The 26,158-nt window shown below is 33.4% G+C and overlaps 1 protein-coding gene across 6 annotated transcripts in view; it reads right to left on the bottom strand.

The window, feature by feature from the left end:
- Window positions 1–819: 819 nt before the first annotated feature.
- MTF2 (metal response element binding transcription factor 2) overlaps window positions 820–26,158 on the bottom strand; it is a 60,279-nt gene continuing 34,940 nt past the window's right edge. For 5 of the 6 annotated variants that reach the window (XM_082688715.1, XM_082688718.1, XM_082688717.1 and 2 more), the window contains 12 exons: window positions 22,698–22,793; window positions 22,360–22,460; window positions 21,821–21,969; window positions 19,413–19,508; window positions 18,475–18,543; window positions 17,286–17,409; window positions 10,801–10,868; window positions 9,107–9,277; window positions 5,208–5,313; window positions 5,035–5,087; window positions 4,819–4,923; window positions 820–3,252 (listed from right to left, as the gene is read on the bottom strand). In XM_082688715.1, the coding sequence (XP_082544841.1) occupies window positions 2,895–3,252; window positions 4,819–4,923; window positions 5,035–5,087; window positions 5,208–5,313; window positions 9,107–9,277; window positions 10,801–10,868; window positions 17,286–17,409; window positions 18,475–18,543; window positions 19,413–19,508; window positions 21,821–21,969; window positions 22,360–22,460; window positions 22,698–22,793 (1,496 nt within the window). In that variant the 3' untranslated portion in view covers window positions 820–2,894. The remainder of the gene's footprint in view (window positions 3,253–4,818; window positions 4,924–5,034; window positions 5,088–5,207; window positions 5,314–9,106; window positions 9,278–10,800; window positions 10,869–17,285; window positions 17,410–18,474; window positions 18,544–19,412; window positions 19,509–21,820; window positions 21,970–22,359; window positions 22,461–22,697; window positions 22,794–26,158) is intronic. The other variant, XM_082688716.1, reaches the window with a different exon arrangement.

Here is a 26,158-nt window from a genome sequence, read left to right as displayed (position 1 = left end):
CTCCAACCAAAACTTAATAGTACCTGGCAGAAACTCAACCAAGTAGTTCAGAAGAATTAGTTTTACCTCCAAGCTGGTAAAAGAAATCTTCTGAATATATACACAATAGAAACCAAACTTTTACAGTTGGACATAACTTGCAAAATATAAGGGGAGAGGTACCCTCAAATCACACATCAGTGAGCACTAATTTGTTAAATATTTAGTAACAAAAGATGACTAGGCAAGATCGGACTTCATCACTCCTACATGAGAATTTATAAAATAACTCTGATAATCTCATATTCTGATCTAGTCAGATCATATAAGAATCCATACTTATCATTTATTATCAGGATATTTATGAAAATGTATTTGTTTTGAATAAAAATGTAATTAAGAAGAGTAAGGCATACTATTTTTACATCTTCTCCTTCTATAGTCTAGGGGCAAAGCTCTTAAGGAAAAAAACCCAAAATACTTTGATGTGAACCTGACACCTTCTATATAAGCAAAAAGGAAAAAACATAGTTGAAAAGTCCGAAATTTTTGAATTTGGGGGACAAGGTAGATAGAGGGAGATATACTGTCTTCCAAGTAGGAAGTGTACAAGCTGACAAAACATTATTTTTTAGAGGATCATTTTAGATGAACATACAATAATTATTAAGATTATTTGAGGGACAAGTGGAAAATGAGAGCCAAGTTTTATAAAGATTAATTCAAGTGAACATATTTACAATGGAATTGGAAAATCCTTAGCTCCTTGGCTAAATTAAAGCAGTCATTTACTGCATCAGTGTGTATTTTCAAGCAAATACAGAAGCAAAACTCATTAGCTCTTTAAAAAATACACACATTTAATGTTGGTCTGTTTTAATTCTAAGTAAAGCAATTCCAAAAATACAAACTGAACATCAGAGCCATGTGGAACCACCATGATAAAATAAAACAGACATTCACAATAATTACGTCTAAAGACAGTTCAGCTTAATAAATCATCTTCCAGGTATACTAAAGAAAGAATTACTAAAATACTGCTGGTGTTCAGTTAGAATTAAAGGACTTTGGGGAAAATGAAATAATATGATACAGGTGGAGTGAATAAGGTTACACGGGATTTACATTTTCCATTACCCCTAGATATAAACAAACATTCAAAATCAACACAAACTCTGTGTGTTATTCAAAATATTGCAGCTGCAGGAAAGGCAACGTTAAATTAATAGCTAGGGGAAAATCAAGTTTTGGTGGAGGTAAACAGAAGTGACAGTTTTTAATTTGCACTTTTGTAAAGCTCATTTATACCTGGCCAACCAGGAACCAAATGCAGGACAACGAAGTTCTCTGCTTCTTTTGGCTATAATGTGACAAGAAAAGGTCATCTTTTGAAGATGTTTAAAGAAATAAAGCAACTTTCTTTATAAACAGTCAAATAATCAATCAATGGAATAAATAAGTACTAACCCACATTTTTACCGCTCTGTAACCACTACACTTTACATATTTTTCATTTTGGCGGCAAATTCCCCAATTTTTAGGCAAAATCCACCAATCACTTTTAAGAGTAAAATGAATAGCCACCAAAATAAGAATATTCTTCTGTTTACTCTTTGGCTAAAAAAGAAAACAAACAAACAAAACAAAACAAAAAGAAACAGAAGACAACTCTAACACTGGTGATAAAAGAAACTGGTTTTTTACATGTAAAATAAAGTTATCAATTTAAATCTTGGTACATTTTATAAAAACAAGAGGTAATGTTGTAATAAAACAGTAGTAGCCTTGTCAGGCACCATACTGTTTGTTAACCCTGTGCAATAAAATACTTTGTTCATACTACACTTATTCAACATGACTAACATTTACTACAGACATTTCAGGAATCTTCACGGGACTCCTATAGACTTACTGTTAAAACTGAGAGACATTTACAATCAAATGTGCCATGAAAACTTGAAAACGTTACTTCTAGTAGGAGATAATGTTCATATTATTTGAATTGGTTTTAGGTACTGAACAGCTGAGTTACAAGGACTGAAAGTGAAAAGCATTCTAAAAGCCCATGAACACTGTTGTTCACACCCTTCTTCAGAACACACTAAACTTTAAACTTGTCTGACACATTTCTCTTCATACATAGCAAGCAACAGCACCCAATAAAAGCCTGAGAAGAAATGCTGCTGTGTAAATACTGCAACTATTCCTGAAAAAAGAATTATGGGATATATACTCCAAAGCTGCCCATTCCCATAATTTGTATTGCATAGGTCACATAATCACACACATATATATACACACCTGTGTATATATATGCACATGCAAAGAATATATTAAGACGACAATGAAGTCTAGTCACAGAGCAATTTACAGGCTCAATATATTTTTTACACTTTGCTTGAAAGAAAATTTCAATATTTTACAGTCTTTTAGTAGGCATTATATACACTGCACTTTATGAAATCTGAAAGGTATTGAAATAAATTTTTTCCAACATTTTGGCAACAAAACAGACAACGTTTCTCCAAATACTTGTGCTATATCTATCTACATGATCTGTTTGATCTGATAACCACTAATCACAAAAACTGACTCAATGGAATAATTAGAAAAATTATCTAACACCATGCATGGATCTGAATCATTTTTAATATCCTATCCTAGAAACATTCTACAAATCTTAAGATTTAAAAAATTAAGTCTCTGTTCTGATTTTTAAAAGATATCTTTTTATGACAATATCCATAACATTGACAGGTACATGTTAAGGCTAGCATCATCTCCTTTTGTGAATTTTTTTTTGATTTTTTTTTTTTTAAGAAAGATAGTAAAAGCCAGACTCCTTTATCCTTTAGGGCTTTGAACTGTACCTACAGAAAATGAGAGTGCAGTGAACATAATGTTCAGTCCTACAGTCAGGATGCAGTTGCTCCTTCCCATTCCACAAGATACTGCACCTTTCCATCAAGTGTCACCCGACGAGCCAATACTCGGTATTTTTCACCACATGCTATTCTACCTGCAGCACCAAAATAACTGGTAATGGAGTTTTTTAGATGATTGAGTTGCAACTCCTGATCTGCTAAGTTATTCAAAATCTCTGTGTTGAGTTCATCAAATTGGTAATCTTCTTTGCCTTCATCATCTTTTACAATTTCTGAGTTCTGAGTCTGGAGTGCTCTTCTTGGAAGACGACCCCTTCTCCTCCGTAAATGTGGTATTGCAGCAGGCCAAGATCTTCCTGTACGAGTTCTTTTTCTGGAGTCAGATAATCTATGGAACAAGAAAGGTCATTAACTGTCTACTGAGTTTATAAAGCTTATCTTGCCCAAACAATATATTCTCAGATTTTTTTTCTATCACTCTACTGTAAGTATATACCCTTGCTGACATAAAAATCAGCCAAACGAAAACAATACATGCTATTTTTATAAATGGATTATCACTCGCCTTCGTTAGATTCCATCACCTTCTTGGGGCTGACCTTTGAAGAGCTTTTCTTCCTTAACAATGTACTATTAAGCTTAAAAGAATCAGAGGAAGTTTTTAATTACGAGGCCAATGAGACATATTCTTACCAAGAAGAGGCCTATTCATATTAGTCAGAAATCGTCAACAGTCTTATCATTAAAAAGAAGACAGTTCATTCACTCATTCAATGCAGTAAATACTTAATAAGCACCTACTTTATATACAACATTGTTCCATGTGCTTAAAAAGATGGTAGAACTAGAATAAATGTTCTCTTATTACCAGTTCTAGGGCTAGTGAAGTAATGTAATGAACTGGAATAAACATAAACTAGAAATCAGGGTACCCTGAATCTAGCTCTATGATATTGGCCAAATTCAAATCTCATATCCTCTGTCTTCTCTTCTGTGAAGAGGTCAAGTGGGGGGGTAGAACTAGATCATCTCTGAGGTCCTTTTTGACTCAGAAATTCAATGATTTTATAACCTTATAACAAGGGGAGAATATAGCCTAATAGCTAAATTCAAATTTACATTTAATTTGAATATCTAAATTGAATAGCTAAATTCAAAAATTACAATCACACTGCTCAACTCAACATCCCAGCTCTCTTATGCTTGTTAATAAACATGCTAGTCTGGGCATGTTTCTTAAAACTCTCTCAAGTTCTAGTTTCTTCATCTTTAAAATGGAAGTAACAAGACCTACAACTCAAAAGATTGTTTTAAGAATTAAATAAGACAATGTATAAAGGAAGATTAGCAAAGTGCTTGGATAAGAGGCCAAAACAGTTCACATTATTCTACACAATTCATTAAAAAATAAGTTACATTTTAAGCTCTTTAATACTCTGACTTTTGTATGATTTACATGAGCAGTTTCTAAATTGTGGACAAAAATTAAACTAAGGGAAGTATAAAAACTTGCAAACTATCTTCTCATAACTGACATATCTTTAATAGAGGTATCCTTCTAAAAAATCAGGTTAACTAAAATATTTGAGAAGTCTGCTACTGATAGAAATCCTGAGTTTAAGATCTTTTTAGTAACAAAAGGATGTGCATGTCTGATTCAGATATTTAAAAAAAGAAAAGTCTTCCTAAAGCAAGGCATACCTAAATATTATAAGTATAAAAAGGTCTCAGGGAAAAGAATATAACCTATAAACACCATTATACCTCTTTTCTGTGTACACAGCAAAATGACCTGATAAATATTAACAACCTAAGGAATCTACATATAGATTGCTTCTTAAACACTCAAAGGCATACTTGTATCACTTTCAAATGCTAAGAATGTATTTAATCATTACAAAGAAAAAATTATCTAGAAGAAAATTAGTAAGGAATAAGAATATAAAATATCTACCCATAATGCCTGGAAATGCTAGACGAGGTAGTTTCTTTTGCACTGGAAGCACCCGTGAAATCCACATCTGAGGTATTAGATGTATGTGCAGTTCCCTCAGTTCTCCTGAGACAAAAAAATTTAAATGGTATAACGACTATATTACATAACAATAGAAATACTCATTTTCCCCCAAAAGAAAATTCCTAGGATAGGAAAAAATAACTTTCTATTTACCCTATAGAAGAAGGTAAATCCAAGGTAGGATTCTCTGAAATTGATTCCTTATCCTGGAAAATAAAAAGTAACATTTAAAGCATGATTCTGAAGAAACTGGAAAAGATACTCATTTTTCAGTTAATTTCAAGCTTCTTTCCTCTCTGAAAACATATATTAACACATCCTCTTACCAAAGGTGGCTCAGCAGTTTTCTGAATCATTTTTCTTGTATATGGACCAGGTGGACGACCTACAGATTTTTTCTTTCCTTTTTTTTCTATGCCATTGCTTACTTCCCTGAAATATAAAACCATTATGTATTTAATCTCTGCATAAAGAAAATAAAAAGACAATGTATAATATACACCCTACTTACATAATAATTAGGTTATACTTTTTTTATATTAATGGTAATATAAAAAATTAAAGTTGAATCTACAAGTTTAGTCAAGTGCATAGATAATACATTTCAATTTAAATATACATTTCTTGAGAAATATTTATGTATGAAAGGTTTAAGAAAAAGTGTTCTCTTTACTACAATTCTGAAAAATATATAGCATCTTTGAAAAATATATAGCATCTTAAAGTTAAAAAGCAAAAACAAAAGCAGACTACTATACTGGATGGAAGATTTCTTAGTTTAGGTTGTTACTATGTGGGTATTTGGGAGATCTTTCAAGAATTTATTACTAAAAGTGATTACAAATTTAATAGTTACCCATGTGGAGCCAGTGTCTGTATTAAAATATTTTAGCTATAAACACAGGTTGCCTTTAGAAATGAGTATCTATCTATCTATCTATCTTCTTGAATGATGTTTATCAGAGAATGAAGCCCAGGGTGGCAGAGTATAGAGGAAGGAATTCATATCAGGCAGGGAGTCATTCAAAAGACACAATCAGAAAGCTCTAGAAAACCATTTTTGAGACATGAAAGTAAATGTCAACCATTAGGAAGGGGGAAAAAGCAATAGTCAAGGACATCTCTAATTAACAGAAAGGAAAAAAAGAAAGGACAAATATCAACATACAGAACATCTACTTCATTTATTCAACAAACATTATCCACCATAGAAAAGGGGTATCAGATAATAGGAATACAAAGATCTTCCCTGTGCTAAGGGGTTCACAGTATAGTTAGAAGTTGACAAAGGTGTATACAAGCAGGCTAATAATTCAGTGCTATAAGAAAGTCACCCAGGAAAAATTAATTTTAAAACATGGAAAAGGAGGAATACTACTATATAATAGGCTAGAAAGAGGTAAATGGAGAAAACTAGAAAACAACTACTCAGACACCAAACTAAAGTTGGGAAAGTACAAGGAAGGAGAAAGTTGGGGAACTAGAGGAAAAAAGCTTAACTAGAACTATAATCAAAACTCTCAAGGATAAGGTAGATGGGGTATACATTTTTTTTTTGAAAGATAATCAACATTTATAGAGGTCTCTTGGACTAAAGAAAGTACTCTCAGATTAAAAGTACCAATGCATATATAGGACCCAGAAGGAATAAACAATGCCTTTAACGAAAGCTGAACCATTTCCTGGTGGCATCAAATGAAAACCTGATAGCTAACATAGATGGAGTATCTTATTAATATGACAGGAATGAGAAAATTTGTGTAAACCTTTTTTCTAATTCATAAAATGGGCAACTGATAGCAAAGGGTTAATGATAAAATCTGAAAGTGCTAAGAATAAGTATGCTTTCCTTTAGGGAAAAAAAACTTGAAAGCAGTATCTACTTTATTACAAATTCAAATGGATATGAAACACTGTAATTTACCTTTTCTTACCCTCCAAGATGACTATCTCATACCTTTTATTTGTTCCTTAAATTTCCCTCTCTGCACAATCCTCTCAGCCATTCTTCACACCTCAGTATTTCTTTGAGAAAATAGAAGCTACTAAGCAGTAACTTCAGTCATCTTCTAAATCTCTAACAGAACTAGCATCTGTAGCCATTTTCACCCAATTTCAACAAAAGGGTGTAAGTCCTATCAAAAAGTCCTATCAAAAACATATTTATGTTCTAAATCCCTTCCCTTTTAGTTTCTCAAGGACTTTAAGATATCTTCAATTACCTTCCCTCTCTCTTCTCCACTGGATCACTCCTACCAGTATATAAAGATAGCTTCCAATTAATTTTCCATCTATTAAAAAGCCATCACTTGAGTACTTCCTTCCCCTCTTCAGCTTCCATTTGTCTACCTCTCTTCACAATAAAACTACTTTGGAGTGCTGTTGACACATGCCCTCCCTTTCTACTTTCTCCCTTCTCATTCAGATTTCTTAAAGATTTCCTTTCCTATTTTCCACTTTTCCTTTATTATCATCATTATTTTGAATCTGCCTATATGCCCCTTTTATTAGTAGAAAAAGCCCAGTTTTGACATGTTAATTGAGTAGTGCTGGATTCAATCATACCTTAACCCACTTCAATCTGACTTCTATTCTTTCCTCTCCAAAACAAAACAAAACAAAACAAAAACCCCTGTTTTTGTTAAGGTCACTAATAACAGAATACTATCTTTGGCAATAAACATTTTTCTCTCATCTTAAATCCACTTCTCAGCAGCATTCAATACTGTTTAATACATTAATCTTTCTTGAAACACTTCCCTTTCTCTTGGTTTTCAAAAACACCAAACTTTCTCGGCTTCCTCCTATCTCACTGATCATTCTTTTTAGTCTCTCTTGTTTATTTCACCTCTTCCAAATCTCCAAATGATAACAGGGCATTATTTGGGGCCACAGTAACTCCCTCCCCACCCCAGCTATTGCTTCCTAGGAAATTTCATTCATTTTCATGGCCTTATAAATCAGCTTCCAAATTTGTATCATGTGCCCTGACCTCTCAGGAACTCCTGACTTACAGACCCAGAAGTCTATATCTAACACCATCATCACTTAGATATCCCTTGTAAAAACCTCAAATTCAATTAGTATGAGACAGAAGAATGCTTCACTCACCTTGCCAAATCTGCTCTTGCAGGGCTTGATAACAGATAATCACCACCCACCAGTTACTCAAGCCAGAAATCAGAGCATTATATAACTTCTTCACTCCTCCGTTTTCATAAATTTAATTCATTAGTAAAGTCAATAAATTCTGCCTCCAACAGAGATCTTAAATCTATTTTCTCTCCATTTGACTGATAGCACTACTCAGACAATCTTTCACCTATACAGCTGCAGCAGTCTTCGTTTCCTTTGCTTCTATTCTTACCTCTATACCTATCCATTCTCCAAAGAGCATACAAAGATGTCTTTTTAAAGGATAATTCAGTCTGCTTACATCTTTAAATAGCTCCTCATCATTAAAAACAATCCGAACTCCTTAGGAGACCTACACGACTCTAAAGATCAAGTCCCACCCAACTTTCCAACACCTGCTCTCTAGCCCTCATTCATCCCCTGCTAGTCTGTGAGTTCCTAAAACATGCCTCACAGCCTTCATACTTATTATTTCCACCACCTGCAGTACTCTTCCCTTTGTTCTGCACATTGTTTGTCTCATTCTTTGAATTTCAGCTTAAGTATCATCTTAAATAGGCTCTCCTTAAGCTTCCTTCTTTAAAAGTAGACTGCTTTACCTATATCCATCCCAGAACAATCTACACCCATATGCTATGTCCAAGATGGCCTAACATGACCTGAAATTCTTTTGTTTATCACCTTTCCTTCCCACTATACTATTAATACCATCAGGGCAAAAACAAAGTCTGTCTTGTTATTATATCTCCAGCACTTACATAATAAGATGCTTGATAAATGGAATGAATGGATGGATGGATGGATGGATGGATGAATGAGAAATGAACAAACAAATATACAGGCCAGTACTTAAACTGTCTGCTAACAAAATCAACAGGACTTATTCCTGGAAAGCCTAAGATCTAAAATAAATAAATAAACATCTAAATTAAATTAACTCTTTGTACCTTGTCTAAGCAAGAAATTATAAACAGGAAAACAAATCAAGGTAACTACCACTTGTACTTTCAAATATACTAATGAGACTAAATAACACATTTTTAGTTACAAATAAGCTAAAGAGAAAAACTAAGCCACAGATCACTTTTACCTTGAATCAGATATAGGTTTGGATGCCTTTCTGCCTTTAATTTTAAATTCATGGGATGTTCCTTCAGGTTCTTTCTCTGCTTTGAAAGCCACATTTGGTGGCACAGGAGGAACACGAATTCGCAACCCAAACAAATGCTTCTTCTTCTTTATTTCTTTCCCAGACATAAACCTAAATTTTTAAAAAAATTAACTAAAAATTTAAAAACTGAACACATATACATGGCAGACCCTAACTCATAACTTTCAGATGTAAAGCCTTTATACATGAAAGTCCACCCAATACTATAAAAACTCATTCTTTCTCTTTGCTTTCCTTTCCTTGATTCTTATCTGCTCCAGAGCCACTCCATAGTAGGATATAATGAAGGAGTAAGGAGGGAGGGAAAGAATCAGAAGAGAAGAGCACATGTCCACTTCTAACTTTTTAAAGGAAGAAGAGTAAAGCATGGTCTTTTTTTAGTCCTAAAATGTGCTTTTCCATTTTTCAGTGTCATCTGTTTAAAAGATTTCAAGAAAGGTTTAGGAAAAGAAGAATTCTATTTCAGAGTGGATCTGTGAGGGGAGAAACCTAGTCAGAAAGTAACAGCTGTTAAGAATGGAAAAGGGGACCCAGTATGAGAGGTTCAAAAAATAAAAGGAGTCTCCAGTATGTCAGTTCCAGAATTGGAAATAACATGGAGCAGGGAAAAGTTATTTCCGTCTGGGTTTAGGTCTCTGAAAAATGTGTTTCATGACTGTTTCCCAAAGTCCTCAGGCTCCCTACTCCAAAACACCTCACCTACCTTCGTTCTACTAGGCCCTGCCTAACCTGAGGAACCACACACCAAATTGCTTGGAATATTCTTCCACTGTTACGCAGGTTTGAGAAATGGGAGCTAATATTTCTATCATAATAGGAATAGATGTATTATTTCTGGTACCCTAAATTGGATTACAGAATTCACATCCCGTAAAGTACTTTTTACCAGTACAGTAACTGCTCAGGCACTTTATGGCTTTTTTAACTGGCCTAAGTATCTAGCTAGGCACTAGTATTATGACATTTTTAAGGAGGGAATGTTGTCCAGTTCAAAAGAAGCAACTTGTTAGAAACAAAAATTTTATAAAATAACTCAATGGTTGGTTACAGCCAGCATGAACACTTAAAAAATTTTTTTTCTATTGCAATTTTTAAGTGTTTTTTTAAAATGTAGACTTTTTTTAAAAAAAGGAAAGCCCATACAAGAATATATCAAACAATAACCAATTATCAAAAATTTAGTACTAATACTACTTTTCTCTAACTGTTGACAATAACTAATCTTAAAATCTTAGAAGATCTCATAATCATTTTAAAACCAATATGCTCTACAGTATTTTCCACTATCATTTAACATTTTCCCACCAGCTAAGATTTTATTTTCAGGAGACTGCATTATAAAAACAAGTCATCACTGAATATGTTTTTCAACTGAATAGGCCAAATTCCTAAGAATTTGTCTGCCTCTCAATCACCATTCCCAGAGGATTGCTTTTCCCTTCTCCAACCCTTGAGAATCACTATTTACTCGGACTAAAAAACAGGACATTAAAAAGTTTAAAATGGTTTGTACTAGTTCTAAACACCAAACCCACAAACCTTAAACAATGCCATTATTCCTTATACTTACTAAATGTCTCCCTCATAGGGATACACAAAATAAATCAACTTACATGGTCTTGTAATCATTTAATGCCTCCAGAACATGCTCATATCTTTCAGATTTTGGTGTGTCTGCCAGCTGTGAAGTATCAAGAAACAATTTAACGCACTATAATTTCATCAATTAGTAATATACAGGTGCTAGACAGAGGCAATGTGATGCAGAAGAAAAGTGTACTGACTAGTATACTGTCAGAAGATCTAAATTCTAATTCCAGGTCCTCACTGACTAGCTGCATGATCTAAGGCCATTTAACCTCTTAAGATTGTTTCTTATCTATAAAAAGGGGAGTAAAAATCCTCCCCTAATTACTTCACTAGTAATTATGTGAATCAAATGATATGGTTGAAAGAACTGTAAACCGGAAAATGTTACAAGAATGGAATTTTCTTAGTTATTAAATTTAATTCTGTAATCTGAGAAAATAATATATTAGAATGACTTTAATATTAACCATATATTGGATCTAATAGATATTATTAGGGAGGAGTATAAAAAGTAATGAAAACATAAAATTTTATTTACCAATAATCTCCATAACTTTGAAAAATTCTGTGAAACTGGCGGGGAGGGGTTGTTTTCAGAAAAGTTACAGATACTAGCCAGCCCTAAAACTCAAAGTGTCTCAGTAATATTTTATCATCAAAAATCATTTAAAAAAATCTATTCAATTCTAGAAAGTGTTTTTTTATTTCAAAAGGCTTCTTCAAGAGTCATTTCTGCCTCTTCTTCTAAGTTTAAAGACTAGGGCCCAATAGCAAAAAAACTCTAAATTCTTATAAAAGGACCATTCTCAGTTAAAATCACAAAAACTTAAAAAAATAAATAAATCCAGAATATCATAGCTGTCTTCCAAGAGTACCACCAGTATGTTTTTTATCAATTTATCAAAGCTCAGAATTGCTTCAAGAAGAGTAAACAAATCTGTCAGATAGAATGTTAGAGATAGAAGAAATTTACAGAGTCATCTATTCCAACTCTCTTTATTTTATAGATTAGTTAACAGATATAAAAGTTAAATGAAATGCTCAAATTCAATGGCTGGTTAGTGAAAGAGCTAAAATTCTGAACCCAAGTGACAATAAGTCCATCCATTCAACATTCACTAACAGCCCATACTGTGCTAATGCACTGGGTGCTTTTAGAAAATAAAAGAAATAGGACAGTCTGGTGCTCATGCCTCTATACCCTATTACTTCCTCCTACTGTAATTTCTGCAGTGTTCAATGAAAGAGAATTTCTATTAAAAAAGAAATAACACAACAGACATTAAAGCCTGAAGGACACTTGCAGTGTCCATGTAATTCAAGGTTCCATCAACACTGCAGTCCCTTTTATAGTACTGATAGGTGTTCAACCTTGGTTTAAATACTAGCAATGATGAAAGCTGATGAGACACCCACTGAGGAAGCCCATTTCACAGGTAGACAAATCTTCCTTCCTGGAACTCTTCTAGTCCTCTCTTACAAGACAGTTCTTCAAATATTTGATAGGAGCTATCATGTCTAAGTATAAGATGCCAAAGTTTAAGAGTAGGTTGAAAGTTTTTAGCAAACACATTGGCTAATTTCATCTCTTCCTCATCCCCACCTCCTCACCTGAACTCTAAAATCTTATCAGATAAACTGATGAAATCAAGTATTCGCTATCATACACTGCTTCTTCTGAACTGGCTGGATGTGTATTTAAGCCTAAGAGCAGAACTTATTTGTAACTATTGTTAATTTGTTTTGTTTTCAGGTCAGTGTTTGAGATAATCTTTTCTCTTGATTCTGTCATCCTTGTTAAAATTAGACACAAAGACAGAATCCTGTGGCTCTCCATTAGAATCTCCCTCAAGAGTATTTCCAAGCCATTGAATGCTTCTGTTTCTATTATTCAACTGGTTACATATCCATTTTTTACTTTTAATTTTAACCAGTTCAAATTTTAGTTCCTAATATGGAATTTAGTTACACTATGTTTATACTATACCTATAGCATTTGACTTACCAGTGTGGCTAACCATATAAAACGGGGGGGGGGGGGTGGATGGATATTTAATATGATTTATTCTAATAAAAGTGTTTTTCCTTATAGCTTTTTAAATCTTCACAAACCACACATCTGGAAAATGTACTCTACAATCTTGATGAAAATCAACAACAAAACTATTTCTCAAATCTATTCCTCTTTTACTTTTTGAAAAGCAGAATGAACTCTTTCTTTTGGTACTTGCTCTCTATGGTTTCTCAGATATTTTATCTGTAAGTTCCTTCAGCACTCCAAAACTACTTTCCATAGAACTATATATATTTCAACTTGCATGATGGGGCCAAGGGATCCCTTTCTGCATTTTGAAGACCCAAAGTACAGACATTATAGTTTAAATCAAATAATCTGTATTAAAACAGCACCATATTCTAAGTCTACCATCTGATCATGAGGTTTATAATACTGCTAACATAAGATCCATTTTCGTTTCTCCCACCACAGACACTAATCTCACATTATGCTTTGACTCTCAGGGTTGCAAATTTCTTTATAGATATAAATGCTATTAGGTATAGTTATAGCTCTTCCTTTCAATAAAATATACCTTTGAATTACCAATATTGAATTCCATGCTGCCTAGGCTTAAGTATGCAAAACAGGGTTAAGTAATTTATTTGCTAACCTATACAGCTGTATAATAATACAAAACACTCAAAGCCTCCAGTATTGTTGTTAATCATATTTCTTATAATTTTCATTTTAAAATATTATACCACCTCTATTATACATTTTTTTTCTCTAGCCAAAACATCGTACCTGCTATAGTATTTCATTTAAGTTTATGACTTTCTCCCTACATCCTTCAAAAGGTAGCACTCAATATACTACTCTGCTATGAATCTTTGGAAGCTGAAATTTAAGATTACCATTAACAGAAAAGTAGGCTGCCTTTATAAAACTAGGATTTCAGATCACATTAGAAATTAAGGACAAAAAATAATAATTGGATTCTGAAGTATGAATATTTCTTTTTAACTCTCAAAACCAACCTGGTACAACAGTTATTTCCTCATTCTAAATAAAAACCCTTAAGCAACCTTTATTTGGATCTCAAATATTGCATTATATATTTTTACAATCTCAAAAAAAAAAATTACAAAACAACAGTTTCTCAAATTGCTCATTCAGTCTATATAAGGCACAAAGTCTCAAAGATGTAAAAGAAAGAAAACAAAAATCGCATAAGAAAACAGGATATAGAACTATCATTATGTTCCAGTATGTTCTAAGTTTCAACCACTCTTCACAATCCTGAAATAACCAACTAAGAAAAGAAATATACATAAATGGTAAATTTGCCTTCAAATATTTTTGAAACTTGTTATAAAAGAAGTCATAGCATTTCCTTTATATCAAAAAAAAAAAGCATAAAACACTAAAAGGATACCACTGATTCTATTAAGATTGCTCTAAGTAATTAGAAATTGAAGTAAGTATTTACAGGACTTCCAAAATAATATAGAAATACTATTAAATTTTGGCAAGTATTATCACATATTAAATTAAGTCCTAATTCAGCTCAAAAAATTAATGTAAGTACCTCCCTGTGATTAGTGTGTCCATATATATTCCTAAACAAAAAGCCATAAAACTCTCAATCAACTTCTCAAGTCATCACAAGATTTTTTTCCTTTATCCACATGGAGGAAAAAAACTCCACATTTAAGAGAGAGTTAAATCACAACCATTTTTTTTGTTTGTTTCATTCTGAGAAGAACCTTCTAGACCAAGTGTCTATGTCATATAATCGATTGTATTTATAGTAAGAACCAGTGTTCAAATGACAATACACTTAACATGCAGGATTTCCCATATTTTTTAAGTAATTAAACCTATCTTATAAAAAGATTTTTTTAACATAAAAGTCTTTATAAACAAAAAGAAAGTTTTGTAAAACTAAATCTGGATTAGTGACAAAACTCAATTTGCAATTCAATTTCAGTTAACCAAAGATACACTACTTTAATGATCTGAAATAATCCATTATTTGTATTATTTTTGTTTCTATTATCACAAACATTTAAAACTAAACTAAGTTACATTAGTTAATTAATTACATATAAATGTTACAAATAAATGTTGAGGCAGGCATAAATTTTATAGTCTCTATTATTAAATCGTACTCTCAAAATCAATCATGACATTATAAAGATTTAAAAGATTAATACAGAGTTAAAAACTGAACTTTCATCTCTAAATATTTGAGGATGGAACGACTAATCTAAGTCTGAATATTTTGGTTTGTTTTTTTTTTAATGCAGGGAAAAAGCAATGGGAAATGATTAGAAAGTCACTTGTTCTGAAAATATACTTGATGGCTCCAAAAAATGGAAACACTCCCCAGAAAAGTAAACTTTTCCATTGTAAAGTTTTATTAGAGTATAATGTTCTTAATTTTTAAATTTAAAAAATTTCCTTATTGGCAAAGAATAAGAAATTAAATTGAATGCATGTTTTATTTCTAAGACATCACATAAGCTACAGAAAATGAAAACATGTATCTACTAATAAATTTTTTATATGTATCAGAAGTATAGCTAGAACTAAAATACTTGAGATTCATAAACTGAATTAATTTCTTAGACTAACTGTCTAGACTAATAGTCTAATTGTGATTTTTGTTTTCTATTTTCAGCATCTTAAATAAAACCTAAGTATAATTTTCCATTTTAATAAAAGAAAGCATTTGAAATAAAGTAAGAGTTTTTATATGTGTGCCCACGGTCTACAACGAAGTAATTACTACAGAATTTAATCATGTGAAACATAAAATGTACTAAGAATAGAGATGTATCTGCATATGAAGTGCTGAAGGAACCATGGTTAGAAACAAAGCACTTTAAAAGTATTCATTAAAGTAGGGACGCCTGAGTGGCTCAGTGGGTTAAGCCTCTCCCTTCGGATCAGGTCATGATCTCAGGGTCCTGGGATCAAGTCCCGCATCAGGCTCTCTGCTCAGAAGCAGGAAGCCTGCTTTCCCCTCTGTCTCTCTGCCTGCCTCTCTGCCTACTTGTCATCCCTCTCTCTCTCTGTCAAAAAAAAAAAAAGTATTCATTAAAGTATTAAATATTAAAGATGACTATAATGAACCTTATAGCCACTAGTGCCTTATACTTACTTTTTTCTTTTATTACCAATCATTATTATTACTATTACTATTATTACTAATCATTACTATTAAAATTTATCAACTCTGCAAGACACTGGTTTTCTCTCAAATTTCATCTGGAAAAAACATATAACAGAAAAGAATGTTGTGCTCCAACTTCTAATACTCAAAACATCTTAGCTCAATTAATTTTAATAATATCTTTTACTTAAAAAAATCAAAGTATCCTGCAAGTGTTTGTTTTATAATTTGCACAACTGATCTACCACAAACTAGCTTTTAAATGTGCATTATGTTCTCCCCGATGCCCCATAAAACCCCCAAAACAACTCAAAACACCCTGATATACTATTTGACATGAACCATTTATAAACTGCCCCATGTCTAAAAGCTACAAAAGTAAAAATTCTTCCTAAACTTCTTTAGTTTACACAACTTTTACCTCTTCCAAAAGTAATGTGACTAAAATTCACACATATTATAAAACAAAATTTTTATTTAAGCTAAGAGTAGTTAGGGGTGCCAGGGTGGCTCAGCCCCTTAAGCATCTGACTCTTCAGGTTATGATCTCAGGTTTGTAAGACAAAGCCCCAGGGTCAGGCTCCATGCTGGGTGTGGAGCATGCTTAAGATTCTCCCTCTCCCTTTGCCCCACCCCAGCACTCCCACCTTCTCTAAATGAAAAACAAAACAAAACAAAAATAAAACATTAAGCTAAGAGTAGTTAATATCTAGATTTTAATAATTCAAAATAAATCCTTAAAACAGGTTAACCACTAAAGTTTCTTCTTTGTGCTTGTCCACTGTTTCAAAATCTTCTTCAAAGAACATGCATTAACTTTTACATTGCCTTTTTTTTAAAGACTCTGTAAACCAGCATAAGTGGTTAGACTTCCCAAATGAAAAGCAAAATGAGATGTCAGAATGAGGGGGATAATCTCCAGTTAGAATAGCTTTACTCCCTAACACATTACTCTAACACTATTACTGGGTGCCCCCCATTCCTGGAAGTAAAAGATTATATACAAGGGAGTACCAACAAGAGAGGAAGGAAGAGTGTTGGTTTTATCTCCTAAATCTATAGAAACTTAGAAAAACAGGAGGAGGAAACATAAGATACACAATAAGAATTTCACTAAGGACCCTCCTATCTTTAACTATAATGATTCTCACTTCAGAAAATCAAATAATTTACTTCCTACTACATTTTTCCGAGTCAACAGGCAATAAACAGGAGGAGAGGGCTGGCCCTGATAGATGTTTAACTTATACATTTATCTTAGTTGTTTTTAACAGAAACAAAACAAAAATTGACATCAAGTAGCTAATAAAGTTAGCTCTAAGACCACTTACCTCTCCAGGATGCAATCTATCCCAGTTTTCATTAATGTATGTCATAAGCTCAAGTTCAGAATCAAAGTATTTCTTCTTGTGAATAACACTTAGGTTGTAAAGGCATAGGTGTGCTATATCTACCCTGAAATCCAAAAATAATCACAATATACAAAAGCAATGTTTTTAGTTATTATGAAATCACATTTTAAAAAATAAAAACAGCAATTAAAAAATCCAAATTGAAGTATATAGGTAAGCAGAGGGTCAACAGCATAAGTTATAATCACAATGTAATAAATTACATATGAAAATAATTGGCAAACATTAACTAAATACTTGCTTATACTGAGTAGTAAACATAAACTAAAAGGAATTTGAGTAATTTCTTAAGATGCATTCAAAGAGGAAGTGACTATATTAGAAAAAATAACTCATAATAAAAATATCTACATTTCACTTATATATAAGCCATAGAACAGCTCATATTTTAACAGACTTTATCTGAGTCATGAGTTAAATCTTATCTTTTCCTAAAATACATAAAACATTTAATAAAAATTTCTAAGTACTGGGGCACCTGGGTGGCTCAGTAGTTAAGCATCTGCTTTCAGCTCAGGTCATGATCCCAGGGTCTTGGGATGGAGCCTCATATCAGGCCCCCTGCTCAGCAGGGAGTCTGCTTCTTCCTCTCCCACTCCCCTTACTTATAGTCCTTCTCTCGCTGTCTCTCTCCCTCTCTATCAAATAAATAAATAAAATCTTTAAAAAAGAAAACAAAATTAAAAAAAATTTCTAAGTACTTACTATAAGCATTTTATCAGAAATCTCTCAAAATTCATCACACTTCCCATACCCAAGAATTACACTAAAGCAGAAACCAGCATATTTCGTATAAGACCTCTCTCTTCTGCCGTATGCTATTCTGAAGGCCAAAAGAATTAAAAACATGAATAAGAATTTTGAAAATCTAAAAGGTATGTGAAGCTACGTTCTATGCATTAGAAAATAAATGGCCTTATTATTTCAGCAATTAAACTAGATAATCTTTACTGAAATGACATCAGGTTTAAGGATAAGTAAAAGAAAGCCAAGCATAAAGAAAAGCAAATTTTTATTTAAACCAAGTTAACATATTCAGAAACATTTCATCCTGTAGGTTTAAGAATATGGCCCTTTATTGTTCCTTAACAGAAATGTCTATACTTACCACTGTAATGGTAGACGTTTGAGGTATTCTGGTCCAGAACTGCAGACAGAGCAAATAAATGTATAAAACCTAAGGAAAAAAGAAAAGTTGCATACTGAGTAATCAAAGCTAAACATAAATTATTCAACAATTAAAGCTAATATTCAGCAAGTACATATCCTACAAAAGATAAGCAATACACAAAGCAAAATATAATCTGAATTATGACACTGTGATTTAAAGTTTTTCAGTTAATGACAAATATTGAAATAGTTCATATATGGGGGGGGTGGCAAAAGCACTTTTTTTTTACCCATTAGACATTCAGAGCTCACACACAGGTTCATACACAGGTACAGTTTACTAATGTCTTGTGTATACCATGAGCTGTGATAGCAGCCCCCATATACATCCTCAATGCTTTAAACAATCTGGTAACATAAAAGAAAATAAGCTTCTCTTCCTAAATTCTGAAAGACAGTAAGCAGCATAAGCCAACATTAAAACCCAGGTTTTTTATGCCAAGTTCAGTGCTATTTTATTTTTCTTCCTAGAGCTCTCTGCTATTCCAAATAGCAGGAGGAGGGTGTAAATTTTATATCAAGGTTCTGTAGCCTTTTCCAATTTTCTGTCACAGGATCCCTTTGAGGTTTTTAAAAGGAAGGTACCAATGGGAATAGTTTAGAGTATTGTGGGGCAAGAGGGGCAAATACAATCACTGATCAAATACTTAAAACTATTCTGGAATAACACCTAAAACCACAAAAATTATGTGTATTTTAAAATTATGTATAATTTAATAAAGTCTATCATTTCAGTATTTTCCCTCTAAAGTGACTCCTTCACAAATTATTTGTAATTACATTTAGAAATCTGGAACTGTAAACATAACTACAGTATAAAAGCAAAAAAAAAAAAAAAAAAAGTATCAATTGGTCAAGTTCAAGTGGCCTTCTTACCTATCTCCAAATAGCATTGGCTTTTGCAGGCATTGCACACAAGCCTCATGAAACCACTGCTTACATTTGCAGCATTGTAACATCTTTAAATACCAGCTATAAGATAAAAAGATTAAAATTACTACTTTTCCAGGTAAAGTTTTAAAAACAAAGCAAAACAAAATCTAGTGGCATTATACAAAATATAGTCATGATTAACCATAACATTTCTGCTATATTTAACACAAAAAGTTTTCTTTCCCAAAAGGCTACTGGTGATTCCACTCCTCCTTTCTAATCCACAAGAATTTATAAAGCCTGGTTCCTAGACGAGTGAAGAATCTGTGCCAAAGAACAAACCCAGGATTTTTTTTTTCACACTGACTCTCCACATCTCCTAAGGGAGATTAGTTCAGAGGTTACTGACGTGCACAGCTGTTTGCCCAATATACCCAATAGTCACAGGCAGCTCTGCATTGTCACGGTGTTTCCATTATTCCTTTCCAGTATAATGAAAAGCAATGTAAAATAACACCTTTATATATAAATTTGGTTAACATAATTATAAATCTAATCAAAGACTTTTCCAGATATAAAGCCTTTGTGACAGGTTTTGTTATTTTTCAGATAGCTGAAGAAGCTAAAACTGAATCTCTATCTAGGAATATCCTCTCTTTTCAGCTGGTACATGGTTTTGATGTAATGTCCTTACTGGCCACCCAAATAATGCCTTTTCTTCCAATAATTATTTTGCTCAAAAAGTCAGTCCCCAATTAACCATAAGCCACATACAGTCAAAGGAATGAAGACTGATATTAAGTAAGGTTATTATTCATTCATCAAAAGACTAAAAAATGCTAATTATGTTCCAGATAGGTAGCTAGGTCCTCTACTAAAGTCAGAGTGGCTAACAATATCAAAAACAGTTCACATGGTCATGGGACTTCAAGAACAATGAATGATCCACTTCATAAAATGTCTATGATGGCTTCCACCTATATTGAGTAATACTTTAAACCAAATGCTAGTTATAAATGAATAAAGGAAAAGATCATTCTCTATGTTTATTCACTGTATCTCTATTTTATAAGTGATTAAAGAAACTAGACAAATGTTTCTTAAATCTGCAGGTGACCTAAAACTAAGAATTGTTATGAAAAGGTTAAATCACAAATTAAAAATTCCATTAAGAATTAGAGATTAGGAAGAATGAAGAGCTAAAAACTCATTCATCTATACATTCATTTATTTATGTTTCATCAAGAACTCATGTCCCAGTCATGGTAAACTTTTACAGACATTTCCTGTAATGCATTTGAACAGATAATATGTTAATGATAATGACTGTCCCTTAATGACTTTTAATGACAATGACTAACCCAGGATTCTCCTCAACAGTACACTTGCTGGGGTGCCTGAGTAGCTCAGTTGGTTAAGCGTCTGATTTTGGCTCAGGTCATGATCTCGGGGTCCTTGAATTGAGCCTGGAGTCTGGCTCCCCACTCGTTTGTCCCTCTCCTTTTGCCCCTCCCCCAGTTTATGCTCTCACTTTCTCTCTCTCAAATAAATAAAATCTTTAAAAAATAAATAAATAGCATTTGTCTTAAGAGAAGCAGAGTCTGAGAGGAAGGACACAAGAAACCAATAATTACAATTAAAGAGTAAAATATGATTCACTACCATTTTTTTAAATGTAGTACAAATACATGATGCACAACTTGGCTTAATATGAGCTTACACACACACACACACAAAAAAAGAGGAATTAGAGGTATTAGTTGACCACCACAAACCTAAACTGAACAACAAAAAAAGTAAGAAGACAACCCAAAAGAAGTAGTAAACAGAATCTTCCCTTGTAATAAAAGAAGCATAACGTTCTGAACTCTAATAGCTCAATTATATTCTGTGAGATTATTCTTGGAATTTTCTAACTTTCTAATAAGCATTTTCTAATCATAACACCGTATTTCAAGAGTAACTTTCAAAACCTGGAGAGCAACAAAGACAGAGGTGAGAAGTCATGTCACAAAGAATGTTTGATGATAATGGAGATTTTAACCTGGAAAAAAGACAGTGTTAGTATGAGCCATGGGAGGGAGAAATATGATTGCTGGATTGAAATACTTTTAAGAGTTACCTTATAAGAGAGATAAGATATATCTGTTTAGTTCCAAAGAGCAGAACAAAGACCAGTGATCAGAAGTTAAAGGTAAATTTCTAAACATTCTTAGTTAAAACTCTTGATTCATTTATTTAGCTAACATCTAATGATACAGATGCTATGACCTCTAATTTTCTCCTTATTCTATTGACACTTTCATGCATTTACAATTCATTATCATTTCCATATCACAATCAATAACAAAAATAAAAAAGATAATATAAACAAAAATCACTTAAAGGGCATGAAATAACTATTTACTTACTCTCCAGGGCCTCCACAATAGCAATAACATTGCTGGACATTGGTTTTATGACCTGCATCCCATTCAAGGTCTGCCACACTATAGGGTAATGTCTGCTTCATGACTTGCAATGCTTTGGCATTTGGTCCTTTCTTAAGCGCACCACCCCTCTATATTAGAGGGAAAAAGTTATTTGAACGAATGAAGAATAAAATCTTAAATACAGTTCCTTAACATAAAATGCTTCTGAAACTTCTAAAGAAACTTCCATTCTAAATTTCTTACCATATCACAAACTGTTTGACTACTAATAATCTTTATTTATTTTGTTGTCTTTCAAATTATTGCCCCAATTCCAAGACCACTCACTATCAGAAAATAAGTGCAAGGATAGCTGCAAGTCACTTAAGCGCCATTAGTCAAACAATAAGCCTCACCTCTTTCTACCCAGCATTGATTGCTCATTTCAGTCACATAAACTTTCAACGTACACAATCATTACGTTGAGAGTGCCTTACAAATTCCATTTAGGGCTTTAGCCCAAAACACTTAAAAGATACCTTTGTTGTTGTTGCAAAAACACACTGTCGACAGAGCCATTTTTCATCTGAATCAATCACACTGGAATCAATATGAGGTGTGTGACACAACTGATGATACCCTTAATATCAAAAAAAGCATAAAGCAAATTCTATTTTATTAATAAATACTGCAACACAATTTCAAGAAGGCATTTTTAGTACTCTTCTCCTACATTAATATATTTATAACTGATGAATAAATTTATGATAACAGCTTCAAGTTATCGATGTAAAATACTCTTAATCATTAATCTTCAACAGGAGCGTTAAGTATATAATAAAACTTTTCCACAAGATTAAAAGAAATCAATGTTTACCTTGGCCACACTTATCACATATAACCATTTCATTGGGAGCTTCTGAATACTCTTCTTGACATATTGTACAGACCATTTCCCCACTTCCAGTGGCTCCTAAAATATTTAAAATATACATTAAAAGACAGTCATGATAAAGAAGTATTTCATATAAAAAAAACTACTTTTTGACTCTGCGGGTAGCCTGTATTGGCAATGTTTATTCACTGTATCATAATGATTCCTTCTCAAGGCAAAGTACTATCCACAAAATGCTATCTCTATGCAACCTGTGTCCCTCCTACCTTTAACTTAACATACCTAACTTACCTACATTGATAATTTAACCTGCTTTTACAGCAGATGGCATAATTTAACCTGTTCTCAGGCAAGATCCTTTATTCACTTCTAACACTCATACTCCCCTGGGGGACAAGGAAATGTGATGTTTTGTAAACACTAGAATTATTCTCCAGAATACACATCTATCTACCTATATACATGTGTTCACTCATCCTACACTATCTACTATCATGAGACTGAAGAAAAAGGGCCAAGAAGATATGTCAATGACTTCTTTCTCTCTGGATTCAGCACACTTCTCTTTATTTACTGACATGAAAGAAGCTGAACTCCAATTATTTAATCTCAAGCTTCAGAAATCTGGAAATATGGTGTCCAATAAAGTATCCTAACAAAATCTCAGGCAACAGAAGTGGTTTTTTTACCTTAATAGGTAAATCTATACTTATTAATTAATAATAATACTTATTAATAATAATAGGTAAAATAATTTTATCTTAATAGGTAAATTAAAATTATATTTTTACCTTAATAGGTAAATTGTTTCCTCATTAGGCATTTTTATTCTAGTAACAATTTTATTCCACAAAATTTAGAATATGATTTCAATATTCTAACATCATTATTTCCAATATTCTCTTCTCCTCAATTTCATAGTTAAACTACATGGTATATTCATATGCCAATATAATTAAAATGTACCATTCTGTGCTATTAGCCAAATATCGTTAAGCTCTTGACATATATTATTTTGTTTAGTTCTACAGGCATCTTATTATTAGATAGAGGAACTGTGGCTCAGAAAGATTAAGTAATTAGCCCAAGGATCCTCAGAAAGTATCAAGGCTAGGATCCAAATCCAGACATGCCAGAGTCCATATTCTCTCCAATTTGAGATCCTTCCTTTCATCAATATTTTAGAATATTTTTTTCTACCAAAAGTACTGCTCACACTGCTATTTTCAAAATTATAATTTCCTTTTTTTAGTTTTATTTATTTATTTACTTGACAGAATATCACAAGTAGATAGAGCAGCAGGCAGAGAGAGGAGGAAGCAGGTTCCCCGCTGAGCAGAGAGCTTGATGTGAGGCTCACTCCCAGGACCCCGAGATCATGACCTGAGCTGAAGGCAGAGGCTTAACCCACTGAGCCACCCAGGTGCCCCCAAAATTATAATTTCTAACAGCTGTATAATATTCTATCCAGTAGAAATAACCAAATTTACTTTATTACACCTCTACTCTTACGTAAGTTACAAAATTTTTGGTTTGTTCACTTTTTTAAAAAATATTTATATATTTGTCAGAGAGAGAGAGAACACAAGCAGGCAGAGTGGCAGGCAGAGGAGGAGAGAGAAGCAGGCTCCCTGCCCAGTAAGGAGCCCAACGTGGGCGGTACTCAATCCCAGAACCCTGGGATCACGACCTGAGTCAAAAGCAGCAGCTTAACCAACTGAGCCACCCAGGCATCCCTGTTTGTTCACTTTTTGCATCTTTCCTTGTTTATTGTCATCTCTTGTCCTCTCTCCCTACTTCTCCCAGGTTTTGTTTACTTCCTTGTACACTTGGAAGGAAATAGCCTCCATAAGTTCTGAGTTTATGGCTCTGGTCAGGAGAGCAACCTGACTGAGCCTGACACCTCTCACTTCAAATCAGCATTTCCCTGAAAAAGGACCAATGGCCCCAGGTTTTATCTTAATACATATCAAGTTTTTTGTTGTTGTTAAAGTAAAACTACAGCAAATGTTTTCCACTAGCATTTTCACTTTTGAATTATTTTTTTTTTAAGATTTTGTTTATTTATTTGACAGACAGAGATCACAAGCAGGCAGACAGGCAGGCAGAACTGACTATGCAGTATCAATTAAAGAATATAAAACATTAATGCAACCATTAAATATCCAAAATAAAACTATTTTCACAGAAACCATATTAGGTGTTAAAATTTAAAATCCGGGGCGCCTGGGTGGCTCAGTGGGTTACATATGGCTCTCTAATCAGCAGGGAGCCTGCTACCCGCCCCCCCCTCTCCCTGCCTGCTTCTCTGCCTACTTGTGATCTCTGTCTCTGTCAAATAAATAAATAAAATCTTTAAAAAGAAATTTTAAATCCTTTTAAATGTATTTGTTTTAACCTATCTCCCTTTTGTAAGGCACATTTCTTTGACTACTAACATAACTCTCTCTACATTTTTCCTTATTTACATTAACTTTTAAAAATAATCTTATTAGGACGCCTAGGTAGCTCAGTCAGTTAAGCATCTGCCTTTGGCCCAGCTCATGAACTCAGAGTCCTGGGGTCAAGCCCACACTGGGCTCCTGCTCAGTGGAGAGCCTGCTTTTCCCTCTGCCTGCCACTCCCCCTTCTTTGTGCTCTCTCTCTGACAAATAAAATTTTTTAAAAATTATCTTATTAGATGGATGAAATTAGTCCAATTTATTAAGTCATTACAATATGTATCTATTATTAGCAGGCTTCTTATAGGAAGAAAATTACTAAAGCTACACTCCACACTGAAATCTGCCATAATGCAGTATTCAGTTTCACTTCCTCATTCTAAAGCAACTCCAATTACATGTGCGCTATTTTCTGGGTACTAGAAAGAGTTAAACAGTGGCGCAGTCAGTTCAGTTTAGGACTCTTGGTTTCGGCTCAGGTCATAATCTCAGGATAGTGAGACTGAGTTCTGCACAGGGCTCTGTGCTCAGTACAGACTCCACTTGAGCTTCTCTCTCGCTTTTCCTCTGCCCCTTTCCCCCATGCATGTGACTCTCTCTCTCTCTCTCTCTTCCTCTCAAATAAATAAATAAATAAATAAATAAATCTTAAGGAATAAAAGAGTTAAATAGCCAAGGAGCAATTCTTTTTTCTTTTCAGTTCTAGGACAATAAAAAACGACAGTGAGCAAAAACAGTCACAGACCTCTAAACTGAAATATTGGGTAGAACACACATTGGACACTACCCTTCACTTTCACAACTTTAAAAAAATATATTTATTTATTTGAGAGAGAGAGAGAAAGAGAGAACGATAAAGTGAAAGAGAGCATGAGAGGGGAGAAGGTCAGAGGGAAAAGCAGACTCCCCTCAGGGCTGGGAGCCTGATGCGGGACTCAATCCCAGGACTCCGGGATCATGACCTGAGCCAAAGGCAGTTGCTTAACCAACTGAGCCACCCAA

The sequence above is a fragment of the Mustela nivalis genome (assembly GCF_964662115.1).
Source record: "Mustela nivalis genome assembly, chromosome: 10".
Taxonomy (NCBI): Eukaryota; Metazoa; Chordata; class Mammalia; order Carnivora; family Mustelidae; genus Mustela; species Mustela nivalis.
Note: the sequence above shows the minus strand (reverse complement) of the source record. Positions and strands in the feature narration are given on the sequence as shown.